The sequence below is a fragment of the Rhinopithecus bieti genome, unplaced genomic scaffold (assembly GCF_001698545.2).
Source record: "Rhinopithecus bieti isolate Rb0 unplaced genomic scaffold, ASM169854v2 scaffold_18688, whole genome shotgun sequence".
NCBI lineage: Eukaryota > Metazoa > Chordata > Mammalia > Primates > Cercopithecidae > Rhinopithecus > Rhinopithecus bieti.
The window spans coordinates 1,152,035-1,173,062 of record NW_016809492.1 but is presented as its reverse complement, the minus strand read 5'-3'; the positions used below and the strand labels follow the sequence as shown (position 1 = coordinate 1,173,062).

Sequence of the window (21,028 nt, the reverse complement as noted above, 5' to 3'; positions counted from 1 at the left end):
AAAAAAAAAAGAAGTCATTTTCTCATGTACACTGAATTATGATATACATTTAAACCTATTTTTATATAAGGTATTCTTAGAAAGTACAATACAAACGTATTTTTTTTTTTTTAAAAAAGGACACTGGGAGACCTATCAATAGCAGCAATCCCTTTTATGAAGCCATTAAATGCTGCTACAGAGTTTAAGAAAAGAGTACAGCATTGGTGGTTTAAGAGCTCAGGCTGTGGAATCAGATTTTTATAGATACACCAGATATGTATCCTTAGCACCCACTGGAATATAAATTCTACAAAGGGTAGGAGGTTTCTGTTTTGTTCAGTGTATTGTGTTTTCAGTGTCTAGAATAGCACATAGCGTATTGTTTCTGTTTTCACAAGTATTCTGTTTTCACAAGTGGGATATCACATAGTAGATATTCAATAAACAATGGCTGAACAAGTAAATGAATTTTTCCAAGTTTTATGATAAAAGAATGATGAAAGTTTTTTTATTGTTACTTCATGGAAAGTGCAGATGAGCCCAAATAGGAAGACTAGGCAGAGACTGGTTTACCCCATGGATATCATCATCATCATCATCATCATCATCATCATCATCATCAATATACTGTTGTTGTCATTATCAGTTTTATGCTGAGTTTATAGATAAGGACAGATCTTCCATTTCTCAAACACAGAAACTGCATTTTACTCACTCTGTTTGTAGGAGATTCTAACAAGCTACAGGGCTTATGTATATTGAAACCTAATTGTTTGATAAATAAATTAAATGAATTATAAATCATGATTTTCATAAACAGACTAAAGAGTACTCATGAAGGTATGGTCTGGTTACTTTTACGGGAAATTTTCCTCCTTTAATCTCTATTTGTAGGATAAGTCGAAAATAGATTAGATAACACTAAAAAGCTATCCAGAATTAATGTTATCATGAGACTCAATATGCAGGATATAAATATATTATTGATCAAAACTAAAAACCTTGCTAGATATACAAAACAAAGAGACTGATTCAGTAAAGCATCAATATTTTAAAAAGATACAAAGTTTATCATAGTAACCTACACATTTGAACCATAAATATACTAACAATTCTGTTTTCACAAGTGGGATTAGTAGAGAATCATTCTAACATTTGAGAGACTAAATGCATTAATATATAGAATTGGGAAAATTTCAGAAGGATGAGTTGTCATTATGGTGTGTAAGAGATACAGTCATCCTCACCCTACTGTGAATCCCATATTCCATTTCCCCTCAAAAGCACAGCACCCATCAATGGGAGGTGGAGAGGAGAATGATGAATCCTTACTGCCTCAACTGAGGACTTTAATGTAAAAGCTGGGCTGTCAAAGAAACCCCCTACTAATCATCCTTCTCTTACTCTTGTTGCTAGTCTCATTTTCATTATCTTTTGATTTACTGTTAGTCAAATTAAGGACCTCTTTAGAACAAGTCAGGCAATAAAATATCCATAAAAATTATTAAATCAATTCTCAGCATAGCAAAATAAAGTTTCTAAGTCAGAAAAAGTAAAAAAGAGAACAGATCCTGGATTATGACAAACTGACCCAGGTAAATACTGTCCCTTGGCAGCCATGAATGTGTAGTAAGTACATTACCTTACTCATGCTTAAATAACATCATCACTTTGTAGTAAAGCCTATCTAAATTTTCATCTAGTCCCAAGACTCTTCTTAAAGAAAAATCATGAATCTATGTGATATAACTTAATCATTCAATCTATGCTATGTAGTTTTATTTTTTAAACTATTACATAATAACCTGCATTAAAAAGTACAATAAACATGACTGCACTAAAATAATTCTGCTTATTCTCATAGGAAGAATCAATATCATGAAAATGGCCATACTGCCCAAGGTAATTTATAGATTCAATGCCATCCCCATCAAGCTACCAATGAGTTTCTTCACAGAATTGGAAAAAACTGCTTTAAAGTTCATATGGAACCAAAAAAGAGCCCACATTGCCAAGACAATCCTAAGTCAAAAGAACAAAGCTGGAGGCGTCATGCTACCTGACTTCAAACTATACTACAAGGCTACAGTAACCAAAACAGCATGGTACTGGTACCAAAACAGAGATATAGACCAATGGAACAGAACAGAGTCCTCAGAAATAATACCACACATCTACAGCCATCTGATCTTTGACAAACCTGAGAGAAACAAGAAATGGGGAAAGGATTCCCTATTTAATAAATGGTGCTGGGAAAATTGGCTAGCCATAAGTAGAAAGCTGAAACTGGATCCTTTCCTTACTCCTTATACGAAGATTAATTCAAGATGGATTAGAGACTTAAATGTTAGACCTAATACCATAAAAACCCTAGAAGAAAATCTAGGTAGTACCATTCAGGACATAGGCATGGGCAAGGACTTCATGTCTAAAACACCAAAAGCAACGGCAGCAAAAGCCAAAATTGACAAATGGGATCTAATTAAACTAAAGAGCTTCTGCACAGCAAAAGAAACTACCATCAGAGTGAACAGGCAACCTACAGAATGGGAGAAAATTTTTGCAATCTACTCATCTGACAAAGGGCTAATATCCAGAATCTACAAAGAACTCAAACAAATATACAAGAAAAAAACAAACAACCCCATCAAAAAGTGGGCAAAGGATATGAACAGACATTTCTCAAAAGAAGACATTCATACAGCCAACAGACACATGAAAAAATGCTCATCATCACTCGCCATCAGAGAAATGCAAATCAAAACCACAATGAGATACCATCTCACACCAGTTAGAATGGCAATCATTAAAAAGTCAGGAAACAACAGGTGTTGGAGAGGATGTGGAGAAATAGGAACACTTTTACACTGTTGGTGGGATTGTAAACTAGTTCAACCATTATGGAAAACAGTATGGCAATTCCTCAAGGATCTAGAACTAGATGTACCATATGACCCAGCCATCCCACTACTGGGTATATACCCAAAGGATTATAAATTATTCTACTACAAAGACACATGCACACGTATGTTTATTGCGGCACTATTCACAATAGCAAAGACTTGGAATCAACCCAAATGTCCATCTGTGACAGACTGGATTAAGAAAATGTGGCACATATACACCATGGAATACTATGCAGCCATAAAAAAGGATGAGTTTGCGTCCTTTGTAGGGACATGGATGCAGCTGGAAACCATCATTCTTAGCAAACTATCACAAGAACAGAAAACCAAACACCGCATGTTCTCACTCATAGGTGGGAACTGAACAATGAGATCACTTGGACTCTGGAAGGGGAACATCACACACCGGGGCCTATCATGGGGAGGGGGGAGGGGGGAGGGATTGCATTGGGAGTTATACCTGATATAAATGACGAATTGATGGGTGCTGATGAGTTGATGGGTGCAGCACCCCAACATGGCTCAAGTATACATATGTAACAAACCTGCACGTTATGCACATGTACCCTAGAACTTAAAGTATAATAATAAAAAAAAAGAAAAGAAAAGAAAGGGTGTCTCTGTAGAGCTCCCAACCTCTCTTACTCTGCCCTCTGAACTCCAGTTGCTTGTCTTCACCTCATGGAGATTTAAGGTCCGCTTAGGTTTCACCTTCCTGTGCTTTCACCTGAAAAATCTCCAAGGAGCAAACTGGTGCCATTTTAGGTCTCACTTCATTTATTTCTTCCCTTGAGAATCAATGTCCTGTGCCTGGTGTCCAATGTATGAGAAACATTGTTAAGTATATTTTGTCTAGTTTATTAGTTGTTTTAGGTATGAAGGTAAAACCACTCCCTCTTACTGCATCTTGGTCAAATCTAGAGTTTTATGCTGGAGACTTGGGTTTATCTTATTCTTACTATAAAGGTAATGAGAGTCATATAAAAAGCATCGTGATTAAAAATAATTTCAAAGATAAAAAAATAATTCTGCTTATTCTCTGACAATAAAAGTATACTTTTCATTTTCATTTCCCTAATGCCTAACGATGTTGAGCATATTTACAGATGCATATTTGTCATCATCTTGGGTGAAGTATCTGCTCAACTCTTTTTCCTATTTTTTAAGTGAGTTTTTGGAGTTCCTATTAAGTTTTGAGTCTTTTGATATGTCTGGATGCAAGTCCTCTATCAAATACATACTTTGCAAATATTTTCTCCTTGTCCACAGTTTGTCTTTTTATTCTTGTAACAGTATCATTTGAAGAATGTCTTAAATTTTGATGAAATCTAACTTATCAACTTTCTTCTCTTGTGAATTGTGCTTTGGGTAACATCTAAGAGTCACTGTCTAATTCAAAGTCACAAAAATCTTCTATGTCTCTGGGAGAGACCTCCCAACAGGAATTGATAGACACCTCATACAGGAGAGCTCCAGCTGGCATCAGGACAGTGCCCCTCTGGAACGAAGCTTCCAGAGGAAGGAGCAGGCAGCAATCTTTTCTGTTCTGCAGCCTCCACTGGTAATACCCAGGCAAACAGGGTCTGCAGTGGACCCCCAGCAAACTGCTGCAGACCTGCAGAAGAGGGGCCTGCTGGAAGAAAAACTAACAAACAGAAAGCAACAACAACAACAACAACAACAAAAAGACCCCCACACAAAACCTACATCCAAAGGTCATCAGCCTCAAAGATCAAAGGTAGATAAATCCACAAAGATGAGGAAAATCCAGTGAAAAAAACGCTGAAAATTCCAATAACCAGAATGCCTCTTCTGCTCCAAATGATCGCAACAGCTCTCCAGCAAGGGCACAGAACTGGACAGAGGATGAGATGAACTAATTGACAATAATAGACTTCAGAAGTGGGTAATTACAAACTCTGCTGAGCTAAAAGAGCACATTCTAACCCAATGCAAAGAAGCTAAGAACCTTGATAAAAGGTTACAGGAGCTGCTGACTAGAATAACCAGTTTAGAGGGAAACATTAATGACCTGATGCAGCTGAAAAACTTCGTGAAGCATACACAAGTATCAACAGCTGAATAGATCAAGTGGAAGAAAGGATATCAGAGTTTGAAGATCACCTTGCTGAAATAAGGCATACAGACAAGATTAGAGAAAAAAGAATGAAAAAAAAAAATGAACAAAACCTTGGAGAAACATGGGACTACGTAAAAATACAGAACCTATGATTGATTGGAGTACCTGAAAAAGATGCGGTGAATGGAATCAAGTTGGAAAACACGCTTCAGGATATTATCCAAGAGAACTTCCCCAACCTAGCAAGACAGGCCAACATTCAAATTCAGGAAACACAGAGAACACCACTAAGATATTCCACGAGAAGATCAACCCCAAGACATATAATCATAGATTCTTCAAGGTTGAATTGAAGGAAAAAATGTTAAGGGCAGCCAGATAAAAAGGTCAGGTCACCTAGAAAACGGAAGCCCATCAGACTAACAGCGGATACCTCTCAGCAGAAACTCTACAAGCCAGAAGACAGTGGAGGGCCAATATTCAACATTCCTTTTTTTTTTTTTTTTTTTTGAGACGGAGTCTCACTCTGTCAACCAGGCTGGAGTACAGTGGCACAATCTTGGCTCACCACAACCTCTGCCTCCCAGGTTCAAGCGATTCTCCTGCCTCAGCCTCCTGAGTAGCTGGGATTACAGGCACACACCACCACAGCCAGCTAATTTTTCTATTTTTAGTAGAGACGGGGTTTCACTATGTCCGTCAGGCTGGTCTCGAACTCCTGACCTCAAGGCGAACTCCGCCCGCCTTGGCCTCCCAAAGTGCTGGGATTACAGGCATGAGCGACCATGCCCAGCCTCAGTATTCTTAAAGAAAAGAATTTTCAACCCAGAATTTCATATCCGGCCAAACTAAGCTTCATAAACGAAGCAGAAAAAAGAAAGGAAATCCCTTCTAGACAAGCAATGCTAAGGGATGTCATCACTACCAGGCCTGCCTTGCAAGAGCTCCCAAAGTAAGCACTAAATATGGAAAGCAAAAAACCAGTACCAGCCATTGCAAAAACAAGCCAAAATGAAAACACCAATGACACTATGAAGAAACCGCATCAACCAGTGTGCAAAATAACGAGTTAGCATCATGATGACAGGATCAAATTCACACGTAACAATTTTAACCAAACGTAAATAGGCTAAATGCCCCAATTAAAAAGGTACAGACTGGCAAACTGAATAAAGAGTCAAGACCCATTGATGAGCCATATTTAGGAGAACCATCTCATGTGCAAAGATACACATAGGCTGAAAATAAAGGGATAGATGAAAATTTACCAAGCAAATGGGAAACAAAAAAAGGCAGGGGTTACAATCCTAGTCTCTGATAAAAGAGACTTTAAACCAACAAAGATCAAAAAAGACAAAGAACGGCATTATATGATGGTAAACGGATCAATACAACAAGAAAAGCTAACTATCCTAAATATATATGTACCCAACAGAGGAGCACCAAGATTCATAAAACAAGTTCTTAGAGACCTCCAAAGAGACTCAGACTCCCACACAGTAATAGTGGGAGACTTTAACAACCCACTGTCAACATTAGACAGATCAACGGGACAGAAAATTAATGAAGATATTCAGAACTTGAACTCACTCTGGGTCAAGTGGACCTAACAGACATCTACAGAACTCCCCACTCCAAATCAACAGAATATACCTTCTTCTCAGTGCCACACAGCAGTTATTCTAAAATCAACCACATAAGTAAACATTCCTCAGCAAATGCAAAAGAATGGAAATCGTAACAAACAGTCCACAGTGCAATCAAAGTAGAACTCGGGATTAAGAAACTCACTCAAAACCAAACGATTACATGGAAATTGAACAACTTGCTCCTAAATGACTCCTGGGTAAATAACGAAATTAAAGGAAGAAATCAAGAAGTTCTTTGAAACCAAGAGACAACATACCAGAATCACTGGGACATAGCTAAAGCAGTGTTTAGAGGGAAATTTATAGCACTAAATGCCCACAGGAGAAAGCGGGAAAGATCTAAAATCGACACCTTAACATCACAATTAAAAGAACTAGAGAAGCAAGAGCAAACCCCAAAAGCTAGCAGAAGACAAGAAATGACTAAGATCAGAGCAGAACTGAAGGAGACAGAGACATGAAAAGTCCTTCAAAAAATTCATGAATCCAACAGCTGGTTTTTTGAAAAAATTAACAAAATAGATAGAGCATTAGCTAGACTAATAAAGAAAAGAGAGAAGAATCAAGTAGACACAATAAAAAAATGATAAAGGGGATATCACCACTGACCCCACAGAAATACAAACTACCATCAAGAGAATACTATAAACACCTCTATACAAATAAACTAGAAAATCTAGAAGAAATGGAAAAATACTTGGACACATACACACTCCCGAGACTAAGCCAGGAAGAAGTCAAATCTCTGAATAGACCAATAAAAAATCCTGAAATTGAGGCACTAATTAATAGCCTATCAACCAAAAAAGCCCAGGACCAGACAGATTCATGCCAAATTCTATCAGAGGTACAAAAGGAGCTGGTACCACTCCTTCTGAAGCTATTCCAAACAACTAAAAAGGAGGGACTCCTCTCTAACTCATTTTATGAGACCAGCATCATCCTGATAACCAAAACCTGGCAGAGACACAACAAAAAAAGAAAACTTCAGGCCAATATCCCTGATGGACATCGATGTGAAAATCCTCAATAAAATACTGACAAACCGAATCCAGCAGCACATTAAAAAGCTTATCCACCACGATCAACTCAGCTTCATCCCTGGGATGTAAGGCTGGTTCAACATATGCAAATCAATAAACATAATCCATCACATAAACAGAACCAACGACAAAAAACACAAGATTACCTCAACAGATGCAGAAAAGGGCTCTGATAAAATTCAACAAAGCTTCATGTTAAAACTCTCAATAAAGTAGGTACTGATGGAACATATCTCAAAATAATAAGAGCTATTTATGACAAACCCATAGCCAATATCATACTGAATAGGCAAAAGCTGGAAGCATTCCCTGTGANACATCGATGTGAAAATCCTCAATAAAATACTGACAAACCGAATCCAGCAGCACATTAAAAAGCTTATCCACCACGATCAACTCAGCTTCATCCCTGGGATGTAAGGCTGGTTCAACATATGCAAATCAATAAACATAATCCATCACATAAACAGAACCAACGACAAAAAACACAAGATTACCTCAACAGATGCAGAAAAGGGCTCTGATAAAATTCAACAAAGCTTCATGTTAAAACTCTCAATAAAGTAGGTACTGATGGAACATATCTCAAAATAATAAGAGCTATTTATGACAAACCCATAGCCAATATCATACTGAATAGGCAAAAGCTGGAAGCATTCCCTGTGAAAACTGGCACAAGACAAGGATGTCCTCTCTCACCTCTCATATTCAACATAGTATTGGAAGTTCTGGTCAGGGCAATCAGGCAAGATAAAGAAATAAAAGTATTCGAATAGGAAGAGAGGAAGTCAAATTGTCTGTTTGCAGATGACATGACTGTATATTTAGAAAACCCCATCGTCTCAGCCCAAAAACTCCTTAAGCTGATAAGCAACTTCAGTGAAGTCTCAGGATACAAAATCAACGTGCAAAAATCACAAGCATTCCTATACACCAACAATAGACAAGCAGAGAACCCAATCATGAAAGAACTCCCACTCACCAATACTACAAAGAGAATAAAATATCTAGAAATACAGCTAATAAGGGCAGTGAAGGACCTCTTCAAGGAGAACTATAAACCACGGCTCAAGGAAATAAGAGAAGACACAAACTAATGAGAAAACATTCCATGCTCATGAATGGGAAGAATCATTATTGTGAAAATGGCCATATTACCCAAAGTAATTTATAGATTTAATGCTATTCCTATCAAACTACCATTGACATTCTTCGCAGAGTTAGAAAAAACTACTTTAAATTTCATACGGAACCAAAAAAGAGCCCATAGAGCCAAGACAATCCTAACCAAAAGGAACAAAACTGGAGGCATCATGCGATCTGACTTCAAACTATACTACAAGGCTACAGTAACCAAAACAGCATGGATATGTAACCAATGACACTGAACAGAGACCTCAGAAATAACACTACACATGTACAACCAGCTGAAGTTCAACAAATCAGACAAAAACAAGCAATGGGGAAAGGATTCCCTATTTAATAAATGGTGCTGGGAAAACTGGCTAGCCATGTGCAGAAAACTGAAACTGGACCCCTTCCCTATATCTTATACAAAAATTAACTCAAGATAGATTAAACACTTAAATGTAAAACCCAAACCTATAAAAACCCTAGAAGAAAAGCTAGGCAATACCATTCAGGGCATGGGCATGGGCAAAGATTTCATGATGAAAACGCCAAAAGCAATTGCAACAAAAACAAAAATTGATAAATGGTATCTAAACTAAAGAACTTCTGCACAGCAAAAGAAACTATCATCAGACTGAACAGGCAACCTACAGGATGGGAGAAAAATTTTGCAATCTACCCATCTGACAAAGGTCTAATATCCAGCATCTACAAGGAAGTTACACAAATTTACAAGGAAACAAACAAACAATCACAAAGTGGGCAAAGGATATGAATACACACTTCTCAAAAGATGGTATTTAACCAGTCAACAAACATTTTAAAAAGCTCAACATCACTGATCATTAGAAAAATGCAAATCAAAACCATAATGAGATACCATCTCATGCCAATCAGAATGGCAATTATTAAAAAGTCAAGAAACAACAGATGCTGGCAAGGCTGTGGAGAAATAGGAATGCTTTTATACTGTTGGTGGGAATGTAAATTAGTTCAACAGTTGTGGAAGAGAGTGTGGCAATTCCTCAAGTATCTAGAACCAGAAATACCGTTTGACCCAGCAATCCCATTACTGGGGATATACCCAAAGGAAAATAAATCATTCCACTGTAAAGATACATGCACATGTATGTTTATTGCAGCACTATTTACAATAGCAAAGACATGAAACCAACCCAAACGTCCATCAATGATAGACTGCATTAAGAAAACGTGATACACATACTATACAGACATAAAAAAGAATAAGATCATGTCCTTTTCAGGGACATGGATGAAGTTGGAAGCCATCATCCTCAGCAAACTAGCACAGGAATAGAAAACCAAACACTGCATGTTCTCACTCATAAATGGGAGTTGAACAATGAGAACACTTGGACACAGGGAGGGGAACAACACACATCAGGGACTGGCAGGGGCAGGGGCAGGGGCGGGGAGAGAGAGCATTAGGACAAATACCTAATGCATGTGAGGCTTAAAACCTAGGCCAGGAGCAGTGGCTCACACCTGTAATCCCAGCACTTTGGGAGGCCAAGGCGAGCAGATCATCTGAGGTCAGGAGTTCAAGACCAGTCTTACCAACATGGAGAAGCCCTGTCTCTACTAAAAATACAAAATTAGCCATGCACATCGGTGCATGCCTGTAATCCCGGCTACTCGGGAGGCTGAGGCAAGAGAGTCACTTGAATCCACGAGGCGGAGGTTGCAGTGAGCGGAGATCATGCCACTGCACTCCAGCCTGTGCAACAAGAGCGAAACTCTGTCTCAATGAAAAAAAAAAAACACCTAGATGACAGGTTGATAGGTGCAGCAAACCACCATGGCGCATGAACTATGTAACAAACCTGTATGTTCTGCACATGTATCCCGGAACTTAAAGTAAAATTAAAAATTGTAAAAAAGAAGAAAAGAAAAAAATAAAAATGAAAATAAAAAAATCTTCTGAGTTGCCTACTTTAAGTTCTGTAGTTTTATACTTTACATTAGGACACGAATTCATTCTGAGTTAATATTTTTATATGAAGTGAAGTATGGAAACAAGTTCAGTGTTTTGCATATTGAGATCCAATTGTTCCTGCACCATCTGTTGAAAAGACTGTTTTTTCTCCACTAAATGGGTCAAAAATCAGTTGTTCATATATATATGTGGGTCTATTTCTGGGATCTCTGTTCCACTGATCTTTATGCCTTGATTACTTTAAAGAGTCTTTGTACTAAGTCTTCAAATCAGGTAGGGTTATTCTTCCAACTCTGTTTTCTCTTGAAAGTTATTCTAGCTATTCTAGATCCTCTGAATTTCCATATGAATTTTAAAATCAGCTTGTCAATTTCTAAACGCCTCCTGGAATTTAAACTGAAATTCTGTTGAATTCATAGATCAAGTTGGGAAGAATATACATCTTAATAAACAATATTAAGTCTTCCAACTGATGAACAACATTGACTGATTGATGTCTTCTTTGTTCTCAACAATATTTTGTACTTTTCAGTGTACAGGTTTTGCACACCTTTTGTTAGACTTATCCCTAAGTCTGCCATATTTTTATGCTGTTATAAGTGGTATTTTTGAATTTCAATTTCCAATTGCTTGTTGCTAACAGAGTATATACAAATACAATTAATTTTTTGTATATTTATCTAGTATATTGAAATCTTACTCAACTCTTTTATTAGTTATAGCTTTTTTTGAAAACTCAAAACAAGGTATCACGACATAGCTATGAGAATGACTAAAATTAAGAAGACTGAGTGTAACATGTGTTGGCAAGGTTGTAGGGGGAAGGAGAACTTTCAAATGCTACTGGTAAGAATGTAAACATTGGCCGGGCGTGGTGGTTCACGCCTGTAATCCCAGCACTTTGGGACTCAGAGGAGGGTGATTCACCTGAGGTCAAAAGTTCAAGACCAGCCTGGTCAACATGGTGAAACCCGTCTCTACTAAACATACAAAAATTAGCCGGGCATGGTGATGGGTGCCTGTAATTCCAGCTACTTGGGAGGCTGAGGCAGGAGAAATCACTTGAACCCAGGAGGCAGAGGTTGCAGTGAGCTGAGATCGCGCCATTGTGCTCCAGCCTGGGCAACAACAGCGAAACTTCATCTCAAAAAAAAGAATGTAAACATTACAACTACTTTGAAAAACAACCTTGGCAATTTCTTAAAATGAGCTAAACATATACCTACCATATGATCTAGATATTCCAATCCTAGGTATTTATCCAAGAGAAATGAAAGGATATGTTCATACAAAGACTTGTACATGAATGTTCATAGCAGCTTAATTTATAATACTAAAATATTAGGGACAACCCAACTCTCCATCAGCATGTAAATGGATAAACCAACTGTGATATATCAATGGAATACTAGTCCATAATAAAAAGGCAAAGGTATTAATACACACAACAACACTGAAGAATTTCAAATTTACATAACATAAAACTCTCCCTTTCAAAGTGTACAATGTAGTGGTTTTTAGTATACTGACAAGGTGGCACAAAAGTCACCATTATCTAATTCCAGAACATCTTCATCACCCTAAAAACAAATCTGCATCCACTAGTAGTCACTCCACACCCCAGTCTCATAGAATATACTTAATTTCCAGATGACAATGTGTTTCACCTGGGTGTCCCAAATCAAGCCTCAAAACCTTTCAAGTTTGAAAGACTGCTTTTAAGTTAATTTCAAGGGTCTATGGTATAAACACTGTTACTCTTCATCATTTCACTCTTTCTAATGAAAAACAGAACCATATTGATAAAGACAGTGACAATTTTAGAGATGTTCCAATCACAGAAGTGTCATTTAGTGTACGTGTGCAATTGTAATAGTGACCGCAAAATTATTACTTTTATTCAAATATTAATTCCAAATGTAGCAACTTATTTTTCCTTGGCTTCTCCTTATTAGTTATAAATGCCAGGACTGGTCAAGACTGAACTACAGTGGTGAATAAAAAAGACATGATGTCTTTGCAAATATTAAATCACACATCATCTGCAAAGCTTTTAAAAATTAGATTAATACAATCCATTTTGTGATCATTCCACCATGAACTATATTTTCTCAAAAACTTTTCAACAATCTTTATAAAAACTTTAGGTAAAGCCAACAGCACATTGGAAGGATAATGGTTTTACCCTCTGCATTATACTCAGAACATTATGATCAACACCTGTGCCTTTTTTGTGTTTTGTTTGTTTGTTTGTTTGTTTTTGTTTTTTTGACAGAGTCTGGCTCTGTTACCAGGTTGGAGTGCAGTGGCACGATCTTGGCTCACTGCAACCTATGCCTCCCGAGTTCAAGTGATTCTCCTGCCTCAGCCTCCTGAGTAGCTGGAATTATAGGCACGCACCACCATGCCCAGCTAATATTTGTATTTTTAGTAGAGACGGGGTTTCACCATGTTGGCCAGGATGGTCTCGATCTCTTGACCTCATGATCCGCCCACCTCAGCCTCCCAAAGTAATGATATTACAGGCGTGAGCCACTGTGCCCAGCTATGCCTGTTTTGTTTTGTTTTTTTCAAAGACATCACCATTTGTATTACAGAATCTGTCAATTCTAAAAGAAATTATAATCATAATCCAATCAAAATTTAGCACTTCTTTAATATTGAAGGAGTGTCAGTGATGACAAACATCCATAATAAGCCTTGGAATAATATGCATCTATGTTTAATGATTCCATAATCCTACCAACTATTGTTGGTGCACAGATATTAAATGTGATAGAGCAAAACAGTGGCTGATACTTGGATTTTTACCCTTCTATGTTTAGATAATACTGTGAAAACAACACACAAGCATTACTCACTGTTTAAAGTTAACTTTTTTTTTTAAGAGGCAAGATCTTGCTCTGTCACCCAGGCTGGAGAGCAGTGGTGCAATATTAGCTCACTGCAACCTCTAACTTGTGGGCTCGAGTGATCCGCCCATCTCTGTTTCCCAAGTAGCTGAGACTGCAGGCACATGCTACAATGTTCAACTTTTATTTTAATTTTCTTTACTTCTCAATTTTTATTTTTTAGACCAAGAGGAGATCAGTTCTGTTCACCTAGGCAAGTCTCAAACTCCTGGCCTCAAGCAATTCTGCCTGCCTCTACCTCCCAATTAACTGGGCCTCCAGGTACCAGCCACCATACCCAGCTTAAAAGTTTAACTTTTCGGCCGGGTGCAGTGGCTCAAGCCTGTAATCCCAGCACTTTGGGAGGCCGAGACGGGCGGATCACAAGGTCAGGAGATCAAGACCATCCTGGCTAACACGGTGAAACCCCGTTTCTACTAAAAAAATACAAAAATCTAGCTGGGCAAGGTGGCGGGCGCCTGTAGTCCTAGCTACTAGGAAGGCTGAGGCGGGAGAATGGCGTAAACCCGGGAGACGGAGCTTGCAGTGAGCTGAGATCCGGCCACTGCACTTCAGCCTGGGCAACAGAGCCAGACTCCATCTCAAAAAAAAAAAGTTTAACTTTTCATATGACATTTTCCAAGCCTACTAAATCACAAGTTAGAGATATTCCCAATGATTTTCCTAAGCAAAACCTGCATTTCAGCAGTATAAAATCGTAATGCTGTTGAAGCATTATTTGTGAAGGATAGATTTCCTTGATTAATAAAAAATATGGAATAAGCATTACAGCATAGCATGACTATATAATCAAAAAATCAAAGACAGGAAAATTCAGAAAGAACATATAATGCACATTTCTCTGATACTATTTTGGCATAACTGCTTTCAAAGCACAATACCAAGAGTAAGCAGACTCTTGATATCTGAAATGGATACAGTTAAAGACTTCTGAGCCTATAAAGTACAAATACCACTACATATATCCACTTCAGAAAAATTAGTGGGTACCCAGTGAAAAGAAGAAAACTACCAAGCCTCATTAAAACACAGAGTTGGGCAGTTCTATGTGCACTCACTAGCTATTCAAATTTTGCCTGAAAAATTATGAATTGCTGCATCATAGACTTTGCAGCTGGTTAATAGTCAAAACCATGAACATTAAACCCTTGACTGTCAAGGTCCTGCAATAAATGTCTGAGAAAAGAATGAACAAAGAAATAAATTTTTAAAATCTTCTAGGCATAGTATCAACATGGGAGTTGTCATCTTAAAAGCAGCATTTCTCTAGAATATTTCCTAGAGAAAAGAAAACTTCACTTAAAGACCTGTACACTTATTCATAATCACCAAAAACTGGAAACAACACAAATGTCCTTCAATCAGTGAATCAATAAACAAACTGCAGGCTCCCATGCAATGGTACTCAATCAAATACAAAGTAACAAACTATTAGTACACTCCAAAACTTGAATAAATCTCAAAGGTATTATTTTGAGTACAAGAAGACAGCCTCAAAAGGTCACCTACTTTGTAATTCCATTTATGTGTCATTCTCAAAAAGACAAAACTACAATGATGGAAAAAAGATCAGTGGTTGCCAGGATTAGCGGAAGCGGGTGGGCATCATCTTGAAGGAATAAGGAGGGAATCTGGGGGAGTGATGGAATTGTTCTGTATCACGACTGTAATGGTGCTTACATGAATCTATGTATGTGTTAAAATTCACAGACCTGTATATGAAAAAGGCCAATTTTACTATACAATTAAAATAAATAGCATTTCAATGAAATCAACTAATTGTACTCACTCATTCTGAGAAGTGTTAATATTGTATACAGCCAATTATTTAAAAATTTGTTTAATAGTACTTGCTAATGGTGATAACAAAAGTCAATCAAGTGACTTAAAATATTTAAATCTCTACTTTTAATAAAAAAAAAAAAACACTTACCAAGTTCATTGAGACTCTGAGCAGCTTTTGTTATCTCTCTACTTCCCCCTTGCAGTTGTCCTTGGAGTCTCTTACTGAGATTCAAGATACGAATAATTCTCCGAAGCAAATCACAGGCAACCTGTGCAAACATCACAATGTTAAGTTAGTTGATCCATGAAGTTTTATTACTATTAATAAATAGTAATAACAAGCATAGGTGCAGCAAACCACCATGGCACATGTTTACCTATGTAACAAACCTGCACATGTATCCTGGGACTTAAATTACATTAAAAAAAAAAAAAGCACAGTGGCTCACACTGTGCTTAATATGTGAATCTACCCATTCTTTCCAGATGCTAAAGATTCACTCATGCATTTTTTGTTTCCCATCAACCACAAACCTAAATAATCACAAGTCTTAAAAAGCATCAAATGTCCTAGGGAACATACAAAAGTGCTATATTTACATTTTACAATAAACTCCAATTCATCCCAAGTGGAGAGAACTTGGAATTGAGGCACCATGAGAGTCAAGGATTCTTTCAGTCCTAAACCAGTTTTCTTCTCTAGGCCAGTGGTTATCAGTCTTGACTACTAATTCAAGTGGGTAGACTGAAAATGTTCCAGTGCCCAGGCCACAGCCCTGACCAATTAAATCAGCATCTCTATGGGTGAGAACCAAGCATGAGTTATGTTTTTATGTTTTTAATATTCCCAGGTTGTACCAATGTGCAGTCAAAATTGACAATCACTAAGCTAGGCTGCTCAGCTTCCTACTACTGCCTCCTGATATTTCCAATCCCAGCTTCTCTTTCCTGTATCCTGCAGTAGTCTTAAAACTTCTCTCAATTTCATGATTTTCTTTTTCTTTTTCTTTTTTTGAGAACAGAGTCACGCTCTGTTGCCCCAACTGGAGTGCAGTGGCATGATCACACCTCACTTCAACCTCTACCTCCTGGGCTAAAGCGATCCTTCTGCCTCAGCCTCCCAAGTAGCTGGGACTACAGGCGCGTGTCACCATGCCTGGCTAATTGTATTTTTTGTGGAGATGAGATTTTGCCATGTTTCCCAGGCTGCTCTCAAACTACGGGACTCAGGTGAACCTCCTGCCTCAGACTCCCAAAGTACTAGGATTACAGGTGTGAGCCACCGTGCGTGGTGGTTTTTAATCTCTAATAAATTATAAAAGAGAGAGTACGTAAACAACAAAACAAAACTATTTCACACACTTCCTATTCCTTTTTCCAGATCTAATACTGGGTCTTTACCTATCAAAAGGCTGAGATAAGAAATAAAGGTTCATGTATTTTAGGACACTTTATTACAGAAGCTGGATTCACAGCAGTTGCACGGGGGAGAGTGCAGTAGAGGGTGACATACTGAATAACCAACATGTAGTGACCTTCAGCCTCAGTAGTGATTACAAAGGAAAGAGAGACATTCCATACTGCTGCATCACAACCATTTTTGAATGGCCCCGAGGTTAACTGAGAAGCAAGGACATCTCCCCTTAGTTTAAAGAGAAAAATAATACATGGTGGCAATAAGAATTAAAAGCTCTGAGAAGCCAGGGTCCCAGAGCCTCCAAGTATAAACATTCTTTTATGGGTGAAATAAATACATATTGGGGGAACTCACCCCCAGTAGTTAACATGGGTTCTTTTCTATTTCCCTAAGTGTTTCGGCTGGTTTGAGAAACAAAGGGAAAGAGTACAAAATAGAGAAATTTTAAAGCTGGGTGTCCGGGGGAGATATCACATGTTGGCAGGTTCCGTGATGCTCCCTGAGCCATAAAACCAGCAAGTTTTTACTAGTGATTTTCAAAAGGGGAGGGAGTGCACGAATAGGGTGTGGGTCACAGAGATCACATGCTTCACAAGGTAATAGAATATCACAAAGCAAGTGGAGGCAGGGTGTGATCACAGGACCACAGGATGGGGAGAAATTAAAATTGCTAATGAAGTTTCGGGCACACATTGTCATTTATAACATCTTATCAGGAGACACTTTGAGAGCAGACAACCTGTCTGATGAAAATTTATTAGGCAGGAATTTCCTTGTCCTAACAAGCCTGGGAGCGCTACAGGAGACCGGGTCTTATTTCATCCCTTCGGCTTCGACCATAAAAGACGGCCACCTCCAAGGGGGCAGTTTATAGACCTACCCTCAGAGCGCATTCTCTTTCTCAGGGATTCCTGCTGCAGAAAAAGAATTCAGTGATATTTCTCCTATTTGCTTTTTGCAAAGAAGGAGATAATATGGGCTCTGTTCTATCCGGCTCCGACCAAGCAGGTCAGAGTTTAAAGTCTTATCCCCTTTGTTCCCTGAACTGATGCTGTATATCCCTGTCTTTTTTCAGGGCCCAGATTACTCATATTGGGCTTCAGTCTACATTCATTGCTCTCACACCAACCTGTGTGTGCAGTTAATGCAATCATCACGGGGTCCTGAGGCGACATACATCCTCCTCAGCTTACGAAGATTACAGGATTAAGAGATTAAAGTAAAAACAGGCATAGGAAATCACAAGGGTATTGACTGGGGAAGTGGTAAGTGTCCATGAAATCTTCACAATTTATGTTCAGAGACTGCAGTAAAGACAGGCGTAAGAAATTATAAAAGTATTAATTTGGGGAACTAACAAATGTCCACAAAATCTTCACAATTTATGTTTTTCTGCCATGGTTTCAGCCAGTCCCTCTGTTCAGGGTCCCTGACTTCCCACAACAAATACATACACCAGAGCCACACACAGCCACACCCATGTATTCACAAGCAATACACCATATGTATGCATATACCATACTCAAACATAAAGCAAACATATATTTACAAACACATGTAAGTCAAAGTCTACCAAGTATTAAACATGTTTACCTGACTGCTTTTCAGACAAACTAGTCTGAAATATTTAAATTTAAAAAAAAAAAGGAGAATTTTCCCATGGAGATTGACAATTGGGGCATCTCTATCTTTTAATTAAATATTATTCATTTTCTGAACTGATAATACAAGCACATGATTCAAAATTCAAGAAATAAAAGGAAATAACACTGAAAAGTCACCCTCGTATCTCTGTCCCAACTGTGTACTTAACAAAAACAATTAATGTTGCAGGTAGTTAGACAATCAAGAGTGGGGCAGGAGAGGGCTATTGCCCCACCCACTAGGAATGTCGGTTGATGGTTTGGAAGTTATCACATTGCCTCTCTAAAACTGATAAATTGGCAGCCAGTGTCAGGGAGAAGACATTTCCTGATGGTCCACACCTGGTGCATTGAAGTGTTAACTGAATGCAAAGGCCAGGGAGAAGCAACTTCCAGGGCATATGCTTTAAGACACAAAATGGTGAGTCTGACCTTCCGGGGGTACTCCACCTGAAAAAGGAACAAAGCCTCAGGTGGGCATGCATACAAATTTCTAAACACACTGCACGTGCTCACCTCTTAAGGGTACGGAGGGCACTGGACATGCAGGCAGCCCATCCTAAGGGAAGAATCATGGGAAAGGAGCCAGGCTCTTAAGTTCTCGCATCAAGGTTAAACACTGCACTTGACCTCAGTGCCCTCTTGGGACTCTTTCAAGTATACTTTCCTTTCTTTCTTTCCTGTTCTAAAGCCTTTTTAAATAAACTTCCACTCCTGCTCTGAAATGTGCCTTGGTCTCTTTTTCTGCCTGATGTCCCTCAGTCGAATTCTTTCTTCTGAGGCGGCAAAAATTGAGATTGCTGCAGACCCATACGGATTCGACACCAGTAAGTTGGATATCTTGCACTGGAAACATTATCAGTGTCTTCCCTGTTAGAACTGACATTTTTAGATAAACAATTTGGAACGTTGAATCCCTAGCAACCATTCCTCTGAGATTTTAAATACATCATAAGAAGAAATTAAGCTCTTACTCTGTGATTGTCATCTAGAATTCCCTAATCCCACCCAACAAAGTGGTATGCTCTCAAAACATACAATCTTTATTTCCACTGTTTTTATTTTTAGCAACCATACTTAATCTGTCACCAAGTCTTACCAACTATCCTACTGCATAAAACAAGAGTTGTTATTTTACCTCTATTCCTACAAGCACCACCCTAATCCAAATCTTTATCACCATTACCTTAACATAGTGGTTTCTTGGCTAGCTTTCAAATCTCTCACTGAAATCCACCCAGCCAGATTTATCTTCTTAAAATGCAGTTTTGGGCTGGGTACAGTGGCTCACACCTACAATCCCATCACTTCGGGAGGCCAAGCAGGGCAGATCACCTGAGGTCGGGAGTTCGAGACCAGCCTGACCAACATGAAGAAACCCCGCTTCTACTAAAAATACAAAATTAGCCGAGTGTGGTGGCATATGCCTGTAATCCCAACTACTTGGGAGGCTGAGGCAGAAGAAATGCTAAACCCGGGAGGCGGAGGTTGCGACAAGCCGAGATCATGATATTGCACTCCAGCCTGGGCAACAAAGAGCGAAATTCCATCTCAAAAAAAAAAAAAAAAAAAAAAACACAGTTTTCAGCACTCCAACCCCCTTTTCAGTAAACTTCAATGGCTCTCCACTTACAGATTATGTTGAATCTTCTGAGAATAGCATTTAATAAAATTCTTAGTTAATAAGCCTAAGCTATTAAAAATTGATCTATAAGGCATCAATTCTCACCATTTCCCAATATAGCTGCCTCCCCTCCAATCAATTCCTTTCCCTCCTTGTTTTTTTATTTGACTTTTACTATTAAATATAACACAAACATGGAAAACCAAACTCAGAGATACACAGCTAAATGAACTTAGAAGCAACACACAGATCAGGAGACAGGACCATGTGAGTCACCACAGAAGGCTTCATGCACTCCCTCCCAATGCCATTACCCTCATGCCAACCAACAGAAACCACTACTCTTTTACATTAATCACTTCCTTACTTTTATTTATTTTTTTATTACTGAAGTATAAATACCTAAGTGCCATGGTTTAATTTTTCCTGTTTTTAATCTGTTGGTTCTTTCACCATCTCCTTTTTCCATTGCAATTTGTTGAATATATTGGATCACCTATCCTAAAGTTTCCCACAGACTGGGTTTTGTTGACTGTATTCCCTTGATGCAGTTTAACAAGTTCCTCTATCTTCTAGATTACCTGTAAATTAGTAGTTGGATGTGGGCAGCTTCATCAGATTCAAATTAAGTATTTTTGGCAAGATTAAACATTAGAGGGTGGTATATTTTAAGAGATGTATGATTTTCTCTCTTTTTGTGTTTAGTAGCAGCCACTGATACTCAACGTCAAAATCCATTGAAACATAAGTGACTGCAAAATAGTAATAATCCAATTCTGTCGTTTTGTCTTTATTTACAAGCATATGAAATTTCTCTATAAAATAAACTTTACCTTATTGACTATTTGTTTATGTAGGAGTATTGTTCATAAAGAAAACTAAAATAAACACTTAATCTT

The 21,028-nt window shown here is 38.2% G+C and overlaps 1 protein-coding gene across 1 annotated transcript in view; it reads right to left on the bottom strand.

Annotated features, from left to right (window-relative positions):
- The window catches only part of COG5 (component of oligomeric golgi complex 5), a 375,408-nt gene that overhangs the window by 322,081 nt on the left and 32,299 nt on the right, over positions 1–21,028 (bottom strand). Inside the window, exon 6 of the mRNA XM_017889562.1 lies at positions 15,594–15,714. Coding sequence (XP_017745051.1) covers positions 15,594–15,714 — 121 coding nt within the window. The remainder of the gene's footprint in view (positions 1–15,593; positions 15,715–21,028) is intronic.